The 18,324-nt window shown below is 38.3% G+C and overlaps 2 protein-coding genes and 1 non-coding gene across 5 annotated transcripts in view; 1 reads left to right on the top strand and 2 right to left on the bottom strand.

The window, feature by feature from the left end:
- Window positions 1-9,472, bottom strand: part of megf11 (multiple EGF-like-domains 11) — a 98,263-nt gene extending 88,791 nt beyond the window's left edge. For all 3 annotated transcript variants that reach the window (XM_027027826.2, XM_035524987.1, XM_035524988.1), the window contains exon 1: window positions 9,168-9,472. The gene's annotated coding sequence lies outside the window, so the exon portion shown is untranslated. The remainder of the gene's footprint in view (window positions 1-9,167) is intronic.
- Window positions 9,473-12,758: 3,286 nt separating this feature from the next.
- On the bottom strand, window positions 12,759-12,866 carry LOC113588591. Its single transcript, XR_003411868.1, has one exon.
- A 918-nt stretch (window positions 12,867-13,784) lies between these two features.
- Window positions 13,785-18,324, top strand: part of map2k1 (mitogen-activated protein kinase kinase 1) — an 11,315-nt gene continuing 6,775 nt past the window's right edge. The window contains exon 1 of the mRNA XM_027027834.2: window positions 13,785-14,151. Coding sequence (XP_026883635.1) covers window positions 14,069-14,151 — 83 coding nt within the window. The 5' untranslated portion in view covers window positions 13,785-14,068. The remainder of the gene's footprint in view (window positions 14,152-18,324) is intronic.

Genomic DNA, 18,324 nt, shown 5'->3' with positions numbered 1-18,324 from the left:
TGTAATATAAACATTTAACTGTGCAAACATGCTTTATCTGCCTCAACAAACTTTATTTTAATAAAATAAAGAAATATTAGTTATGTACTTGTTTTACATCTCGCAAATAATTTAAAGAGAAACATTAGGAAAAAATCTAAACACTAATCTAAACCAGACATTATGCTACATCTGGGATTCTTATGTCATCGGAACTGTACTTGTTAAATCCTTCTCTTGTATAGTAAATCCCTTTTCATATAGGTCGTAAAAGACTACACGATTTGTTGTTTTGGTTCAGCCATACTAACGCTGCTAAAACGTGAAGGGACTAACATGGCCCACATTTTCTCACTGTAATTGTGGTCACTAGTAAAGATTTGTGTTTCCCGTGTTAGTTTGAACAGAACAACGACATATTTTGCAATCGTGTTAATCTCTGCTTCAGATATCCAAAGCACTTCCGTAACTGATGTCGTGGTAACTTTTTTTGTCAACAATCTCCTCCGCTTTGCAGGATAGGATCACTTTCACTTTCACTTCTGTGTCACTCATCGGTTTCACTAATTTGTTCCTCGTTTTCAGCGTTTCCTTCGGCGCTGGTAGCTCAAACAATGCTTTGCGGTAGAAAATATGCAAGCCAAAACTGTCTGTTTGGCTGTTTCTGATGCGTAATAGACTGCTACATCTATCCTTATCGAGTAAAAATGTCAAAAGCTTATCATCATTATCGACATAAATTTTTATCAAAGGTCCTTTTTCGAGATCGTTTTATTGCCAAGCTCTATGCCCTATCCTCCAGGTATATCATTAGTTATTCATCTTAAGGCTCTTTTCAGTAACTACTGTGATTTGTTCAGTAACTACATTGAAACTTTTATGAACGGTGTGTAGATAAAAGAAAGAGGAATGACTCACTACTAGGTCCTAGGGGTTAATGTCACAGTCTATAAACTGTATACCAACAGGGGTTAATTACACGCTCTATAAACTGTACACTGGTATGGTGATGGTTTCATGCCAGTACCACATTAGTAAATTAATAATACTTGCATTCAACAATAAATTTGTACAAACTAGGCAGGTCTATGATATGGGATCAAAGCATACATCAACCACATCTAATTACTGGAGTCAAATAACCTATTATTTCTGGAAAAAGAGAGAAATTCAGTAAATGAACTGTATCAAAACATTTATGTGACTGTTGCCTGTATGTTAGTTCAGGAAATTAAGGATTTAGCAATGAGGTCACAAGTTTAGTCCCAGCCAATTACAATCACTTTGGACAAGTGTTATCTAAATGGAAAAAAATAGGCAGAAATCCTTGATGTAATCAGAGGTATTATAATTCATTAGATCACTCTCCCCAAAAGCAGTAGGTGTGCTCGCTGTGATTGGGAACCTCTAAGCATACCTAACATCTACCACTGGAGAGTACGTCTGCTGTTCTGTTATCTTAAAAGAAAATGACAAGCAACACCCTTAAAAATGCACAGCACAGGGTGCCACACTGCTAATAACACGACCAATGGCTGCAAGCATATCTATAGTCAAACATTATGCATGTTCTACATACAGATGACTTACTGCCCCCTAGTTCAAGATGATTATAAAAAAATCTCTAAAAGCACCTAAATTACAGTTAAGGAAATGAAAGAAAGATATAAATTGAGGTAGGCAACTGAGGTTAAGGTTACATTATAGGCTATGGGAGGAACTGCAAATGTTTGTTCAAATGTATGTCTGTTCAATACAACGATAAGGATGAGGGGACAGTGACCTTGAAAATATGCAAATAAGATGTAATAAAACCAAATTAAAATGCTATGCATATTAAAAAAATGTTCAATTTGAATAAATTTAATTTTATATGTTGAACTTTTCATATATTATAGAATGCATGTCATTGTGCTTTTGGATTTGGATATTTATGTAAGTAGCTGGTGATAGAAAATGTATTCAAATACTTAGCTCATGTTAAATATAGTCATTCAAATAAAGTTACACTTAGAAAAGTTATAAGGTTTCGTTCATGGTGTGAGCAGAACAAATTTAAATCATTAATAAAACACTTTTTTCATAAATGCTTGCAATCAGTAAAGTGTTTGTAGTCTCAAAATGTTCATAAGTATGAACAAAATTTACATCTGCTCCCAACCACATGCAGCACTTGCCTAATATCTGATAAACACATGATTGCACTTTGTTAAAATATTTTGTTAGACGAGTTGCAAATTAGTTACTTAATCTGGATTCTTCCAGTATAAAAAGAGATTAGCATCTGTAATAATCACCAGATCTTGCACTGTTGCTGATTTTGCAGACAGACCTCTGCAGAGGAAATGTGCCTTTAAAGATCCTATAAATATACCATCTGAGTGTGATAACTGGCTGGTTGGTTGTTTTTGAATACATAGATTATTTTGCATTTATACATTTTAGAGCCAGCTTTGAGAAGGGAGTCCAACAGATCCCATGCTATTCCTGTACCTGAACAGGTGCTTTTCATGTTTGTCTTCTTGGCTACCAGAATGTTCTTGCGGGAGACTGCTGACAGTCCAGGAATTACTAGACGGCATAATCTGTCTAATGCCTCCCTGTATCAAGTACCCCCACATTGTGCAACAACAGCTGGAGGTCAAACAGAATTTATTTGCCATTACAATGTTCCCAAATATCATTGAGGATATCAACGATACACATATTAACATAAAGGCACATCTAATGATGTATTTGCATATATAACTAAGAAGAATTATAATTCAATCAATGTGCAGTTGATATGTGATGTGAACATTCTGAATATTGTGAATATTCTGGGTGCTGTGCCTGATAGCCCAGTGTAACTCATGAGAGTTTTATCTTGCGATGCAACTCCACTGTCATGTTTGGACAGTGGTGCAGAAAGAGATAGCTGGTTCATCGGTAAGCAAACATAAGGGCTAGAATATACTGTAGGTCTGTTAACATGCAACTCATTTCCTTCACCTCATGAGACAATGGTTATCTCCTGGTACCATGGCTTATGACCGCACTGATGAACCCTCAAAGCCAATAGGAGCTGGCTTACAACAATGCACAGGCACAAACCTCGTCAGTTATTGAGCACACTAATGGATTTCTAAAAGGGCTTTGGATGTGTTTGGATGCATTAGGTGGTACAATGTCGTATGTTGTACAAAATCGAGAACATTTGCAAAATAGTACCAAGCCTTCACAAAATTGCCATGGAATAGGGCATGCCAAATCCAGGGGACCTGCCTCCACCCGAGTGTGGCATTCTGCCTCCGCAGTTGCCAATCCAGAGGGTGAGCATTCCAACTGCAGAGGTTACACATCCGCAAGAATTAATTGGACATTTCTGAAATGGTGTGTTGTTTGCTCATTTGGGAGAAAAAACACACTGAACAACACTGTTGCACTAAATGCTTTTATTTGACTGCTGGACTTTTGCTTGCATAGTGTATTTCTCTGTGGATGTTATTTCTTACAAAGAATTATTTATGCACAACATCTTATTTGTCCAGCACTGCTTCAGACAGAATTCCTTGGTTTTGTTCAGAGCTAGCACTTCGGGTTGGAGGGTGAACAGTTCCAGGTCCCTCATATGGTGGTCATTTGTAATTCATGGGCATGGATTATTGAAATTGTATGCTAATAAAAAAAGAACATATATGCACACCCAGTTTGTGAACCACTGGTATTCATTAACATGCACACATTCCACTAATAAATCTGGTGTTTACATTGCGTTCATAAATGTGGTGGAAAATGTTTTGGAAGGTCCAGTTTCATGAATGAAGCCCAGTTTCATGAATGAAGTGGTCTGTCAGAATACCATTGAGCAAGAAAATGTATTTTCAAGCTGATTAACCCTCTGGGCCGAAATTTTTGGCTGTTTTTATTCCCTGAAATGTCACAGAATATGTCACAGAAGATTTTATGATAGAAAAAATTATGTTCCAGGCCTCTGGTATCTGTCTATTCAAAAATATAGATTCAAGTTTAATTTAATAAAGAACTACTTAAAATACTGAAGGAGCACCCTTGTCCACTTTTATGCTGGGCTATTACTAGTCTAGGTAGACCACTTCCACATCCCAGTCAGCAGAACTTAAATAATCTTTTCACAATAGCAACAGACGTGAATACATATGCAACAATCTATTATAATCAGCAACCTTCAGTAGCTTGAAACTGAGATAAATTTCTGAGATGAATTTCAGCTGTCATATTTAATATATTGCCCAAAATTATCCCTATTTAAACACAAAATCCTCTCCCTGCAACATTTATTATCAAAAAATGTCCGGACTTGGTTCTCATGCTGTCTGTGGACAGCCACCAAGACCGACAGTCTGATCTTCACCCTGCCAGAGGATACCCAACCCACTGATATTTATTCTCTTACTAAAGCAGCTTTTTCAAAGATCCTTTTAGTCACTTTCAGAGAAATAGGATGTTTTGGACAGAGGTCCTTTATCAGCTGTAAAAAATGTTTCTCCAAAACCTGTGGCAGCACGGACCAAATAAAAATGTCTAGTGCTTGCTGGGGGGACCCCTGGCAGGGTGCAAGTCAGAGAGTCACAGAGGCTACCTAGTGCCCTCAAGGGTGCCATATATTTGCCCACTTACATCTATGATCAATAAAGGTGTAGAGATGTGAACACGTTTAAACATGAAACATTCTGTGCAATAATTAAAAAATTGCATTTCAAAACTCATCAGGCTCACAAAGGACAGAATGTCCAAAGAAAAGACATGCTGCTTCTAGTGGCAGATGTTTAGAACTCATTTGTTATCTCAGCAAGCAATTTTACATGCTTTATCAAGGTATTATAATAAATACATTATTATTAAATGTGATGTCACTGTCTGGAATTTACTCCATCGCTAATGTTGCTTTAAAAAAGCACTGCTTTGAAAACACCTGCTCTAAGTCATCTGTGTACAACTGCTGTGATGTTTTACAATACACAAATAAGCAAAGTATTGGATTATTGCTCAGTTGTAATTTAGTTACCATCAGCAATGCATTGCATTTTGTGTTGTAACATGGACATTCATCAAGATCTACAGGAACCCTACTCCCCTCATATTTTTCATTAGCATTTTGTAATGCAGTTGCCATGGCTCCAGGATATTTGGTCAGTGCACTTTGTTCAATGCGCTTTCGTTAAAATAACATCTGTCAGTCAGTTCATTGAAAAAAATGGCTTAATTTGCAGAATAAAGGTCAGGGTTTGCGGTTTTATTTAGGCTCGGCGGTGAAGAACAATTCACTGGGAGAATAAGCTTGCTTTCAGTCTCCAACTATCTTTTCCCATCACACATATAATACACCTCATCCAGATATACGTACATTGCTGCACATGACTTGGAAGGTTAGGACATTGTAACATGAATTGCCTGTTAATCACTATCATACGAGAGAATTTATAACGCCAGTACGTTTTTCTCTCTCAGATTTACCCAGCCAGACATTTGAAACTTTGTCAATAAGTCAGTAATTAATATCCTATAAACCTAATAAAACTGCCTCAAGACAAAAATGCTTGATTCTAATTTTATGTGGCCATTTCAATTCACTAAAGTATTCAGTTCCATTCTATTCGTTCCCATTTTTGTCAATCTTGAATTAATTGGATTTAGAGGGGTAGGTAGTTTTAGAAAGACTGAAAAACAACATCACTAGACATTCCAGTCACTTGCTGATGTTGGAGAACTTTAAAGAATGCATGGTTAATGAAACACTTCTATATGGAAAAGTCTCATTTGATCTCTGCTGAATTCGTCCTGCTTCTGATGCTCTTAAGTTAAGCTTGTTGGCAGTAATTGGGAAATATGGAATGTTATAAATCTCAAAAGCAACAATTCATTAACGCACGTGTAATTTACAGCACTGTGAGCAAGCACAGAGCACCTCTTTTAGCCAGGGCTGGGCCATCCAAGTGCTCTCTCTCCCTCTGTATCTCTCTCTCTCTCTCTCTCTCTCTCTCTCTCTCTCACACACACACACACACACACACACACCCCTATTACTGGTGCCTTAAAAAGCACTCCATTCAGTAATTAGTCCACCCTAAATCATGGGAAACACTTAATCAGATTTAAGGTTTTTACAGCTATTCATATGCAAGTGATGAACAAGTGTGCAGCATTTTGTGTGGGTGGAGGGGAGCAAAGGACAAAACCATCCTCTGTTACAGTTTAGATAAAAGGAACTACATTGCAAACCTTCATTCTCTATAAACACTTGTCTACATTGTGGAGTTTGACAGCAAGCCCTAAACTAATTATTCCAAAAGCCACATAATGGTATATACTACTAAGATTTAGGCCCTACTGACACCTTATGATAATAACGTATGCTTAGTTTATATAATAATTAAATGTATCCCAATTATCTATAAAAACAAGTTAAATGTGTCTTATATGTGAACTCTATAACAAAGCAACAGCTCTTATTTGCACTGATTTGGGAATGCAACACTGAAAACAGATGAATTCTTATACGACAGTTCAGTGTATCTAATTGTCTCCACCAATAACTAATTGAATTGAGTCTCATCATTTCTTTAAACAGATGAATTCTTATACGACAGTTCAGTGTATCTAATTGTCTCCACCAATAACTAATTGAATTGAGTCTCATCATTTCTTTAAACATCATCAAATCCGAATATTTCATACACATCCAAATATGAGCCATAATTTAAAATCTGATTCCAAACTTATTATGGTGAGCAAAGCAGCATGGTCCTGCATGCCAATAAATTTTGTCCTTGGGAATTCAAACAACTGTCAGCACTACACACTCAGTGTTCCTTCATTAATCAACACTAATTAAGTGTATTGATTGAGGCGAACATCAGGATTTCCAGCTGAAAGGGTTCACTAAGGTGTAAACTGGAAACACTCCAGGCAACGGAACAGGCCTGAGAGGGCCCGAGAGTGGCATCTCACCCTTGGATCCATGCCTCACTTTGTATAAAGCTTTGGAAATTCAACAGAAAATGTCCCTGATTCCTTTTCATTAAGTGCTGTCAGACTGAATCAGATCTTGCATTCTGCTGAGCAGAGGTGAATATTCACTCAATCTATGATTGTTTAGAGACTCCTTACACACACATACACAAACAGACGCACGCATGCACCATCGCGCACACTGGCAGATACAACAGTATCACAGCGCTCTGCACACACCATATCAAGGTCACGCACAGCTGAAGCAGGGTCATGTTCATTTATAACGCATTCACATCATGCACAAACGCCCAAGTCTGTGGAAACCGTTACTGTTAACATGAGTTATGAACTGTGCTGCAACCTCAGTGCATATGAAAGAAAGCATTTATTGAAAGATGTAGACTTACAGAGCTAACAAAGCTATCAGCCTCAACTGAAGTGTACATCAAAGCTTGAGAGACATTTGAATGAACAACAAAAATTTTGCACACGTAGGTAACTGTTTTGCCAAAAAAGCAAGGGGAAAAATGTAAAGCATTGATCTCTAGGCCACTATGAGGGAGTAACAAGTCACTTTAAAGAACAACCAGCAGGCAAATAATGAACATCTCCTCAAAAGAGAGGTTTTTAATTAGCCTAAAAGCTCAGGACTGCAAACAAAAGCTGCATTACAGGATTGGCAAAGTGCACTTTATGACAGTTTTGACTTATTGACAGATTGCTGGAAGGCTGTGTGAGCTACTGACCAATGCAAGGCAAATACCTTCCGTTATGACACAAGTAACTAAAACATGCACAAGAGTCATATTTTTGGAACCAAGAATCGTACTCACACTAAACTTAACAGTAAAAACACCACTCGATAAACAGAAAACGAGGGCGACTCGTCGTTTGACAAACCTTGTCTCATGATATAAATGATGTTTTATCGAGTTTCCATTGGCAGGCAACAATGAAACCCTGAAGAGCGGCACAACTTAGATGATTACTGTTGAACCCCAAACGTGGACTTGGCCGGCAAATGCAGAACATGAGCACAACCAGCTCAGCAGCACGTACTCATCAACAACGCTCTTACGTGAAAAATAAGAATCAGGCCCTATAATCTAATATTTTTGGCTTCTAGGACCCAACATTGGCAAGATAACAAAATTATCATGTCTGAAAACACAAACTTCATGTCTTTAAGCGATGCTATCCTACGAATTTAAAATAAGGCAGGAAGAGATAAGTAGAATTCTGTTCAATTTGCACATTTCGTCCGTTTTAATAGATTATGATTTCTTTTACACAACATCACGGAAAAGAATGCTGGCATGTTGCCGATATCTTGCTCAATAGAGCCACCTAGTGACAAAAAAAAGTTTAGTTGCGTGACAAACAAACAAACAAAAAACCTTAGCCAATGTGATTTTAGGATCACATCAATAAAAATTAAACAGAATGGACTTTTTTTGTCCTTTGTCATATTGATGGGCACAGTCTATCCACGTAATCCCACTGTAATTTATCACCAAGTAGAATATTTTTAGTAGATCTACGGATTGAGTCAGTTAAGAGAAAACATCTGTGCTGTAAGCAACTCAAGTTTTTATTGCTTATTGAATTAGTGTAGCACTTTGTTACTAAACTGGAGATCAATTAAGGGAGACACCATTGAAGGCTTAATTAAATCAAGAAGAATATCATAATACAAACTAATTAAACGAACAAGAGCCTTTTAAAAATCCCTTTCCAACATAGCTAACAAATAAACCAAAGGAGCAGAAGTTAAACTAGACAATAAATGTGTTATTATCCTAGTAATATAGATATATAGCGGTGTGCACTACATCGGGAATTTAAAGACAGCATAGTCGCACTGGGGGAATAACCTGGAACCGCAGCAAATGTTTAAACTGCATTAATTCGTTAATATTAATCTTTTAGGTTAGGCTACTTAACCTATGCATAACAGCTGTATTTTTTCTTTGTCTCAGTGGCTGTCTAAATTGCGTTAATTCTCACAAGGATCATCGACATCACTATCCTACCAAATCTTAAATAAAGCCTTTCAGATCCGTGGAACATTTTGCAGTTACGTACAGTTCACTGAAAAAAGGACATATCTAAAAACACATTGACAAAACGTCGACTTGACATTTCCAAACCGTTTCGCATTAACTTGACGACTAACAAAGTGGCTTTAAGAGTAAAATGACAGTTGCATAGCCTACCTCGAAATGGTTAATGTCTCTGCTTTCAAGCCGCCTTCACTGTTCACCTTTGGTCTTCGAGTCGCAATTTTTAGTGTCCATTTTCTCACAGATTCGGCTTACTGTTTTATAATAGTAAAATGTCTTGCAGTATGAATTTAAATGTATAAATACGGTGTGTGTTTTTTTCTCTTTGTGTGTGTGTCTGTGTGTGTGTTTGTGTGTGTGTGTGTGTGTGTGTGTGTGTGTGTGTGTATCTGTCTACAGGGCAGTGCGAGTCTGGAGGATAAGCCACGTCCCCGCCGAGCGATCCAGCAACCAGGCGCTTTCTGCCCACCTCACTTCGTCGGATGCGCGGCCCCGTTTTAAACTCACGTGACGTCACTGGCTGGTGCTGAGGCTGCACGTGCATTTACCCCTGAGAACGTTCTGCTTGTTTGGAGCATGCACGCGTAAATTCAATCTCTTTGGTCAAATTTCTGTCACCATCTAACCCATTCATCGCAGTGATGCATTTTAATTTGTTTTATTTTGTTTGTATTGGTTTACATTTTTTTTGCCTAATAATCAGCCATGTATCGAAAGATATTTTGTCTGTTTGCAGTTTTGTTTTAGCAATAATTTAAGATGTTTCTAGAACAAAACGATATAACTTGTTATCTTATTCCTGTGTGCTAAATTAATGGTAGTGACGCGTACGTTTCCACGCTGGCGTCCCGCTACACATATATAAATAATGTTTCATTATCAGGGACATGAATAGCTATGAGGATACCGAGGACAGTTTTGGTACCTTTAATTATGAAAGTGAACGTGGAAACAGCAACGTTCTGATAATTGCGTAAAACCTTACATTGCAGGACTATTCAGTCAGCACCGACACGATTGCTTCTCAACTGACCTGAGAGCAGCTCACAATGGTTATGAATCTGTTACACTTTCAGGTAGAACTAGTCTGCTGTGTTTTCCTCTCAGAATAGCCAGTCAGCTCTAATATTTAATCTGTCAGTTACATAAGAGTGTGGTTTGTGGTGATACTCCTATTAATAAACAGGCTTTAACATCATCTTAAGTTTCAAAATTTTGGCTTCTTTGTGTTTTTTTAGACTTGACCACTTCACAAATGAATGAGCAGTGAAAGGCAGTAACAGAGTCGGAGAATTAGGCCAGTTAACACAGGGATACAGGTGTAATGAACTGAAATAAGGACATTAACACCAAAACCAATGTGAAACTATATATTTGCAAGGCTTCATTGTGTATTTTCTGATGCAATTTTTATAAATAATACCTAAAGTTATGTAAGTAATATTTTAACAAAGTAAAGTGAAGTAATGAAAGTGAAATAATCAAGGAATGTGAGTCTTTTTTGTAAAAGTAATAACTGTTTATGGATGAATAGAGTGATGGGACATATAAAAAGTTTGAACAAAAATAGGCAGTCCTACATAATTTTGTTTTCCATGTTTAGAAGTTGAAGGAGTAACCATGGCTTGAAGAACTGAATATAAGTTGTGAACATTTTGGAGAAAACAAGGGACCAAATTAGTGCAAAACATAAAAGTGACTGGAATCTGCAGTAGGGGAAAATGAGGTAAGATGAACCATTGGGCAAGTTGACCCACCAGCTGTATCTGATCAACAGTAGACACTTTGTCATATGATGCATAATTTAATTTGCATTGTCCATTTCAATCTTTCTGTGGAAGGAAAAACTATGAGGATGAAGTGGAAGGCAAGTGTTTTTATCAGGTATAATCACATCTCACATCAAATGCAATTTAAAAAGTTGTATCAGATATGTTGATGAACAGCCAGTGTGTAAAAACATGTGACTGAATTAGCAAAAGTGAAGCTGTGTGTAAAAACGTGTGATTGAATTAGCAGAAATGTAGATGTGGGTAAAAACATGTGATTTAATCATAAGAAGTGTATCTGTAGGTAAAATGTGATTTAATTAGCAGAAGTATAGCTGTGGGTAAAAACGTGATTAAATTAGCAGAAGTATAGCTGTGGCTAAAAACATGATTAAATTAGCAGAAGTGTAACTGTGGGTAAATATTTGATTAAATTAGCAGAAGTGTAGCTGTGGGTAAAATGTGATTAAATTAGCAGAAGTGTAAGTGTATGTACAAACATGTGATTAAATTAGCTAAAGTGTAGCTGTGGTCTGCTAGACTAAGCACTTTTCCCAAAATGGTGGCTGAGCCAGGGCCTTGGGGGTAAGTTAACTGATACTCCATCTGACTCCCCTCAAGTTTATGTGAAGGTAAGTCACATATTTGGAGTTTACATTGGTGTTGCATCCTAACAATGATTAACGGACATTGTATTTCATATATATTTTAGATGTGACATTTATAGATGTCTCATTTATCTGAACACACACACACACACACACACACACACACACACACACACACACACACACACACACACACACACACACACACACACACACATATATATATATATATATATATATATATATATATATATATATATATATATATATATATATATATATATATATATATATCTCAAGTTGGGAGTCTACACTGAAAGTGAAAAACAAATAATATGTGGATGTTCCTCAAAAAAAAAAAGTTTCATTCAATTTAAAACTATCATGTCTATTTTTTAAACCTAGAGTCCTGGTTAAAACAGTAGTTAGCACCGACCCCTAACAGTTGAGCCACAAGACCACTTTTCTGGGACCATATACGCTGTTATCTACTTGAGTTAGGTATACTGCTAAGGTTTTGATCGATGGCACACATCCTGAACTTGTGCTGTATGCAGTAGGTTTGTTCCTGTCTCATATTTTCTTGGCTACAAGTCGACTTAAATAAAAAATAGTTCAGCTTAACCCTCTCTCCCCTACAGGGCCTACACATTTCTGGTAGTGTGGATTATTAAGATACTTTATGTGAAGTAAGTCAAATGTTTGCAGTATGGACCACACTAAAACTAAATCTTGTTTACAGTCCTATTTGTTATGCACCTGTTTGGCATACAAACTGAACTAGGCAGCCAATGAAAAAATAATGATTCTGCCCCAAATTTCATTTTCAACATCATCGATTTAAAAACAGGACATTTCTGCTATGAAAGAAGACATTAGATGATGAATCATCCTTTATAAATGCAAACTCAATTAACAGTAAACTTTTGCTTACACTTCTGAATGTGAGCCATCATTAATCTGACAGTGTCTCATTTGAATGAGATCAGATGCAGCTTAGAGGGAGAGCATTTGTGTACTTCTATGCAAATCCAGCAATTATCCAAATCTGCTCCCAATACCACTACCCGGGGGGGGGTTATATAGAATCTGATGATTAAGGGATTCTGTTTTGGAGAACTGTCCAACAAGTTCAACTGATATATTACATTTGGATGAGTAGTGAATCTAGAGAGGCATACTGTTGATTTATGCTTTTAATTTCAGGCCTGCAGTATGAAAATCTTGTTATTATCGTTTTTTAAATGAAAATTGGCTATGATGAAATCCCTTAATGCGTTTTCAGCATTAACCTTACCTACCATGCCTTTAGTTTACTTATGTCTTTAATTTGCATTCATAAAAAGAGCCACGGCACGTGACACTGCAGTGTATGAAACCATCGCACAGCTGGCCCAACTACTGGACAGGTACTGTCGGAAGGAATCGACGTGCTCTCTGCGCGTGTCACAGACTCCACTATATGGTACATGCACATGATTGCAAGCACGAGACTGAAGCCGTTAGAGGACGTTCGCGCACTCCCTCGTGCGGGGATCGAACAAGCCACGCGCTGAAGCAAGGAGCAGAGCGCTAACCACCAGCCCAAGGGAAAAGTGACAGACTATCCGTTTAATGCCCCTTAAACGTACGTTTATTTAAATTAAAAAGTACTCAACTAAATAAACTAAAAAAAAAATAATAATAAAAAAAATAATTATATATATATATATATATATATATATATATATATATATATATATATATATATATATATATATATATATATATATATATATACACACACAAATAAACTACTAAAACGCCTTGAGTAAAAAAGTATACAAATGACAACCTCACAAAAATAATTTTAAAAATGCATATTCATTTCTACAGGTTGGCTAATGTTAGGGAAATTAAAGTAGGTTAAGCCTTATTGTTCTTTCTTTTGGTCTAAAACAAAAAACTAAAGCTTTAAACCAAGAGGTATAACCGACAGTGTTAGCGAAAACAAACAATTCGTAAAGCAGGAATGTTTAACTAATTGTGAATTCATGTAATCTAAGTGGAAAGTAGCTACATTTCTCATAGATGACATGGAGTATAAACATTATGGTTTGAAAAGTCAGGAAAAGCACTAAACTTTACCCTCTCTCGTGCAAGCAGGATTTAAACCCGTTTCACGCTCATTCATTGTTCGTTGCCGCAGAAGATGCTGACTGTACGTTTTTTGTGTGTAAATCCGAATACAGCACAGCCTAACGACAGGGGTTGCTCACAGTTGTGAAGATAACCTCTTGTACTGCACATGTACCGGTAGATGGAGTCGTTGGATGGCGTTGTGCATGCTGCCCGGAAGACAGATGTAAATATTTTCGTGACGCAATGAGACCGTCTCCGACTCCGTCCACAGTGATATCCACCCATGGTGCTGCGTAAGTCGGCACTGTAACTGTCGTCTGCACAGTGGGGGGAAATCTCCATCGTAGTCAGGAGGGAGACGCGGAAAAGAGCTTTTGTCTTTCTTTAGATCATCAAGTTTTAACATTTTATGACTGTTTTACAACAAAGCAATTGCCTGGGTGTGATAAGCCGCATAGTCTATCCATCAGATTCCTTTCTCGACAGCACGTTGGTGTTTCTGATCACATTTCTTGCTTTGATTTATTTCTGATTGCTGAATAATCAGTTATTAATAATGCAAAAACGGAAGAAGCCAGATCCGATCCAACTCAATCCAATTCCTGATGGAAATGCTGTTAACGGAACCGGTGCTACAGAGTAAGTATTCTAGTCTGTTTTCGTTCAGAAGATTAAGCCTATTCCAAAAAAAAAAAATTATATTCATACTCAGGCTGAATCGAATTGACTAGTACGCTGTTCAACTTGCACCGATGTCTTCTAAATGTGGTAGTAATTGTACAAAATAGGCCTATTATAAAATGACATTATTGGTGGGTGATTATTAGAGTATACACCTGACAGTTTTTATGCCAACTACTAACCGACAGCAAATGTTAGGTCCGTTAGAAAAATGTCTAAACATTTCTTTATTGTTATTATTTTTCGTGTAAACAATGTGTTATTGCTTGCTTGCAAAACCACACCATACCCGTAAAAGTAGCAAGAGACCAGTGTTCTTGCTACACAGGAAGCCCTTTTATTTAACTCCTCATAGTCATAAGTAAGACAGACATGTTTTTCAGTCTTCAGTACATTAGCAGGCCCTGGCAGTGAGACATGAAAGCAAGGTGTGATGATGCGATATCAAGGACAGGGAATCAGGAACACAAGGACATAAGACGGCCATAACCTAAGCAAAGTTTTATGAACTTGGAGCATAAATGGAGATGGTGAATGGTTGTGACAACATGCGCCACTTCTTAGATCTTGGTGCAGTTGCTTTGTTTTGCACCGTTAAGTCAATTACAGTGCCTGTTGCTATAAACAAACGCGGACCAGCACTATGTGCAAGCCTGTTGGTTCAGGACTTGGTCTGACGATGTCGAGGACTGCTTGTCTGTCTGCCACCTTCATTCAGCAGGCTGGTGGTCCTGTTCTTCTCTGAGCACGGAGCCAATCAGAGGCTGGGCAGACTGGAGGCAGTGGTGCATGTCATTGGTTTGTTTGTCAAAGCCTGCTGCAGATGCCTGAGTGCTCAGGCTCACTGTTCGGCCTTGAGAGGCCAGTACTGATTTAAAGATGGAGGAAAATGTGCAGAAGCATTCTACATTGCACATGGCTTTGCTGGGATCTCAGTCTGTACTCAGAGTGTTTAAAAATCCATGTTTTGTGGGGCTGTGGTGTTCTGTGGGACAAAAACAGCACATTCCATCAGGGAGAACTGGACAGGTTGCAGCAAGCAGGCTTTGGAATGTATTTTGTGGAACTGTGATTCAAGCCTGCGGAAGCCTGGTTCACAGAGAGGCTTTGTGGAATACTGCTTCCTATGGTGAGTAAGAGAAACTGGAAGTCAAAACTGGCCAAAGTGTGTGGGTGGGTGTGTGTGTATGTATGTGTGTGGGTGGGTGGGTGTGTGTAAGAGAGAGAAAGACAGGAGGAAGTTTATAGTAATTCCTTTTCTGCCTCAGTAATGTCGTTATGTGGTAGCAGTCATCCGGAAAGATTTTCATACATTCAAAGAGCTGTAGACTTTACTGTAGCCTTCTCTGCTACCTGACCACCAGTTCTAATGCTGAACAGTGGTGAATCATTCATATAGCATGCACACACACACACACATACATACACACATACACATATACATACATATACATATACATACACACACACACACACATGTGCGTGTGTAGTATATACATAGCAGCTGTGTCCTACTGCTGATTCTGAGTTGTTATATATAGGAACTACTATGCAGTGCAAGCTGTGTCATTTCAGGGCTTGCAGTACAAAAGTAAACAGAATGTGTACCATTCTGTAGTTTCTAAGGAATGATTACAGTCCTGATAATGAGCCATGGAGGAGAATGCAGTGGTTTCCTTTACTTGTCCACATTTACACTAAATCTGCGTGTTAGTGTCACAGACCACACACAAATAAGCGGTCGAGTGGCTGAAAGCATGTGGTTAATAATGAACCACGAGGCCTGGAGCAGTATTGACTGCTCTGTGCCTTGGAGGAATGTGGACCTGTCTCCAGTGTAGGGCTGGTGCAGCTTTTGCACGGGCTCCAGGTCCACGTTGCTCGACGCTAGGCACTCAGAGGAATGGCAGGAAATGCTGGTGAGCTTCACCACAGCATCCTGCTTAGCCACGGCCGCTGGCCGAGGGGCCTTGATTTACTGTCCAGTGGAGTTTTTGAATGGACAAAGCAATCCAGTCAAAATCACATCTGTACTGATTATTCTGTTTGCTTCTCAGACAGTCCTGCTATACATGTCTGTTGTACAAGTTATGCTGTTTATAACTTTTTTTCAGAGCTTACACACTAATGCAGTTAATAAATAATGAAAATGTTATCCCAAAGAAGTGATACTCTAAATATACGCATTATTGTAAATACAAAACTGTCACCGAATGTAGTTTATCTGGTATTATGCTACATGGGATTTTTGTCAGTAGTAACGACCCTGGCTTTTTCTTAATTCAGCACGAGAGTGCGCGTCGTGCTCAGGTTGAGTGCGTTGGTTGCGTTGGTTGTTGTTGCACCTCCCACATGCAGTGTGATGCAGAACGTTCTCTTCACTTCGGCGTGTCGAGCCCATTTGCCATCGCCATCGTCTTGCTCTTCGTGCCGCCCACGCCGCCCACGTGGCAGCCTTGTAACCATGACTATGCTGGGCTCGTAGTTGAAAGTGAGAACACTTAGTCCTTATCCCCCTGCATGTGTGGGTGAGGTGGAGAGGGCCAGTGTTTTGGACTACTGGAGTACTGTTCGTTTTCGAAGGACCTCAGAAATCCACGTCATATTTAGTCTAACTATGGGGTGGTGGAAACAACAACAGCAATCTCTACTTTTTATTTTGTGTCACTTGAGCAAAATTTAATGTAAATGTATGGCTTTCGTATGTGGGGCTGTTGTTGAGGCTGGCCTCAAACAGCATATTTTACATCTGAATGGCTTGAATAGCTCATGAGACGTTTTTGAGAGTCTTAGGTTTTTTAGTGGTTTGTGGTGCACATGAGACACATTTATTTATTTTATTTCTTTTAATAAATCATGCACGATTTGTTACTGGTGTTTAGCACATTCACAGAACCAAAGCTGTAGCAAAGTTATAGTCTAATGGAAGACAAGCATCAAGTCTATTCTCTGTCCTGGCTCCCAGATGGTGGAACGAACTTCCTATGGACAGCAGAGTCCCTTGCAGTCTTCAAACGCAGACTGAAGACCCATCTGTTTATGGAACATTTAAATGACCACTGATCCTGCACCTATGTCAAGAAACTAAAACCCTAGTACTTATTGTAGGGTATTGTTTGTTGCATTGTCTGAGACAGAATTTATAGGAGTTTTGCACTTCTAGGCATCAGTACTGATCTCTTTGTCTAAACAGCATTCTACTGCAATGGTACCTTGAACTCTAACCTACTAGGATATATTCTGTGAATAAACAAAAAAAGCAATTTTGTAAGTCGCTCTGGATAAGAGCGTCTGCCAAATGTCATAAATGTAAACGTAATTGTAGCAACTACAACGCAGTGCTGAGGAAACCTGCAGTCCATATTACTGCTACAACCAACTCAAATCAATATTTGAGACATCTTTTTTAACAGTTAATGTAAAATCAAAACACTGGAGTTTGACACTTTAAACATTTAAATGTGAATAGGGCAAGATTCATCTGCATAAATGGTATTTGCCTGTTTGATCTAAAGTATTATTTTCCACATAAATACTAATATAAGAATAAATGACAACAATGAGACGAACAAGGAGAGCAGCAGAATGGTTCCATCTGCTTGTCGCTATTTCACTGTCAGCATTATTGTTATCGTTAGCTGTGTAGCTTTGTTGGATGAAGCATCCATTTAAGGTGGGCAGTTGGGAGCTTTGGCTTTAGATCTGCAGCAGGAGACAGGAGGAGACTGCCAGGAGAGGAAAGGAAGAAGAGATGGAGTGTAGAATCAAAAATAGAAGGTCAGTGAGGTTCACTTCACACATGGAAAGCCAAGGAAAGGCATCGCCATGACAACAGAGCCAAGTGAGAGGCGCACATGCTCACAGGAACTCTCAACTTCCTCATGCAGAGTTTTTGGTGTCTATCATTAACCCATACCCTCACACATGCACACACTTTGGCTGTATGCATGTGTGTACAATTGCCTATTCAATAGTCTTACCTTTGAATTATTATTAATGGTGGTTTCCATTGATTTCACATAGGAAAACTCTCATACTATCTACATGGACAAAAGTGAGCAGTGATCAGGGCAGTGATATCATACTCTGTAAATATACGGGATAATACAGTTAGTCAGTACAAATTCTATA

This window comes from Electrophorus electricus, chromosome 4 (assembly GCF_013358815.1).
Source record: "Electrophorus electricus isolate fEleEle1 chromosome 4, fEleEle1.pri, whole genome shotgun sequence".
In the NCBI taxonomy this organism is placed as follows: domain Eukaryota; kingdom Metazoa; phylum Chordata; class Actinopteri; order Gymnotiformes; family Gymnotidae; genus Electrophorus; species Electrophorus electricus.
The sequence above is the reverse complement of the archived record's forward strand: the minus strand, read 5'-3'. Positions and strand labels throughout refer to the sequence as shown.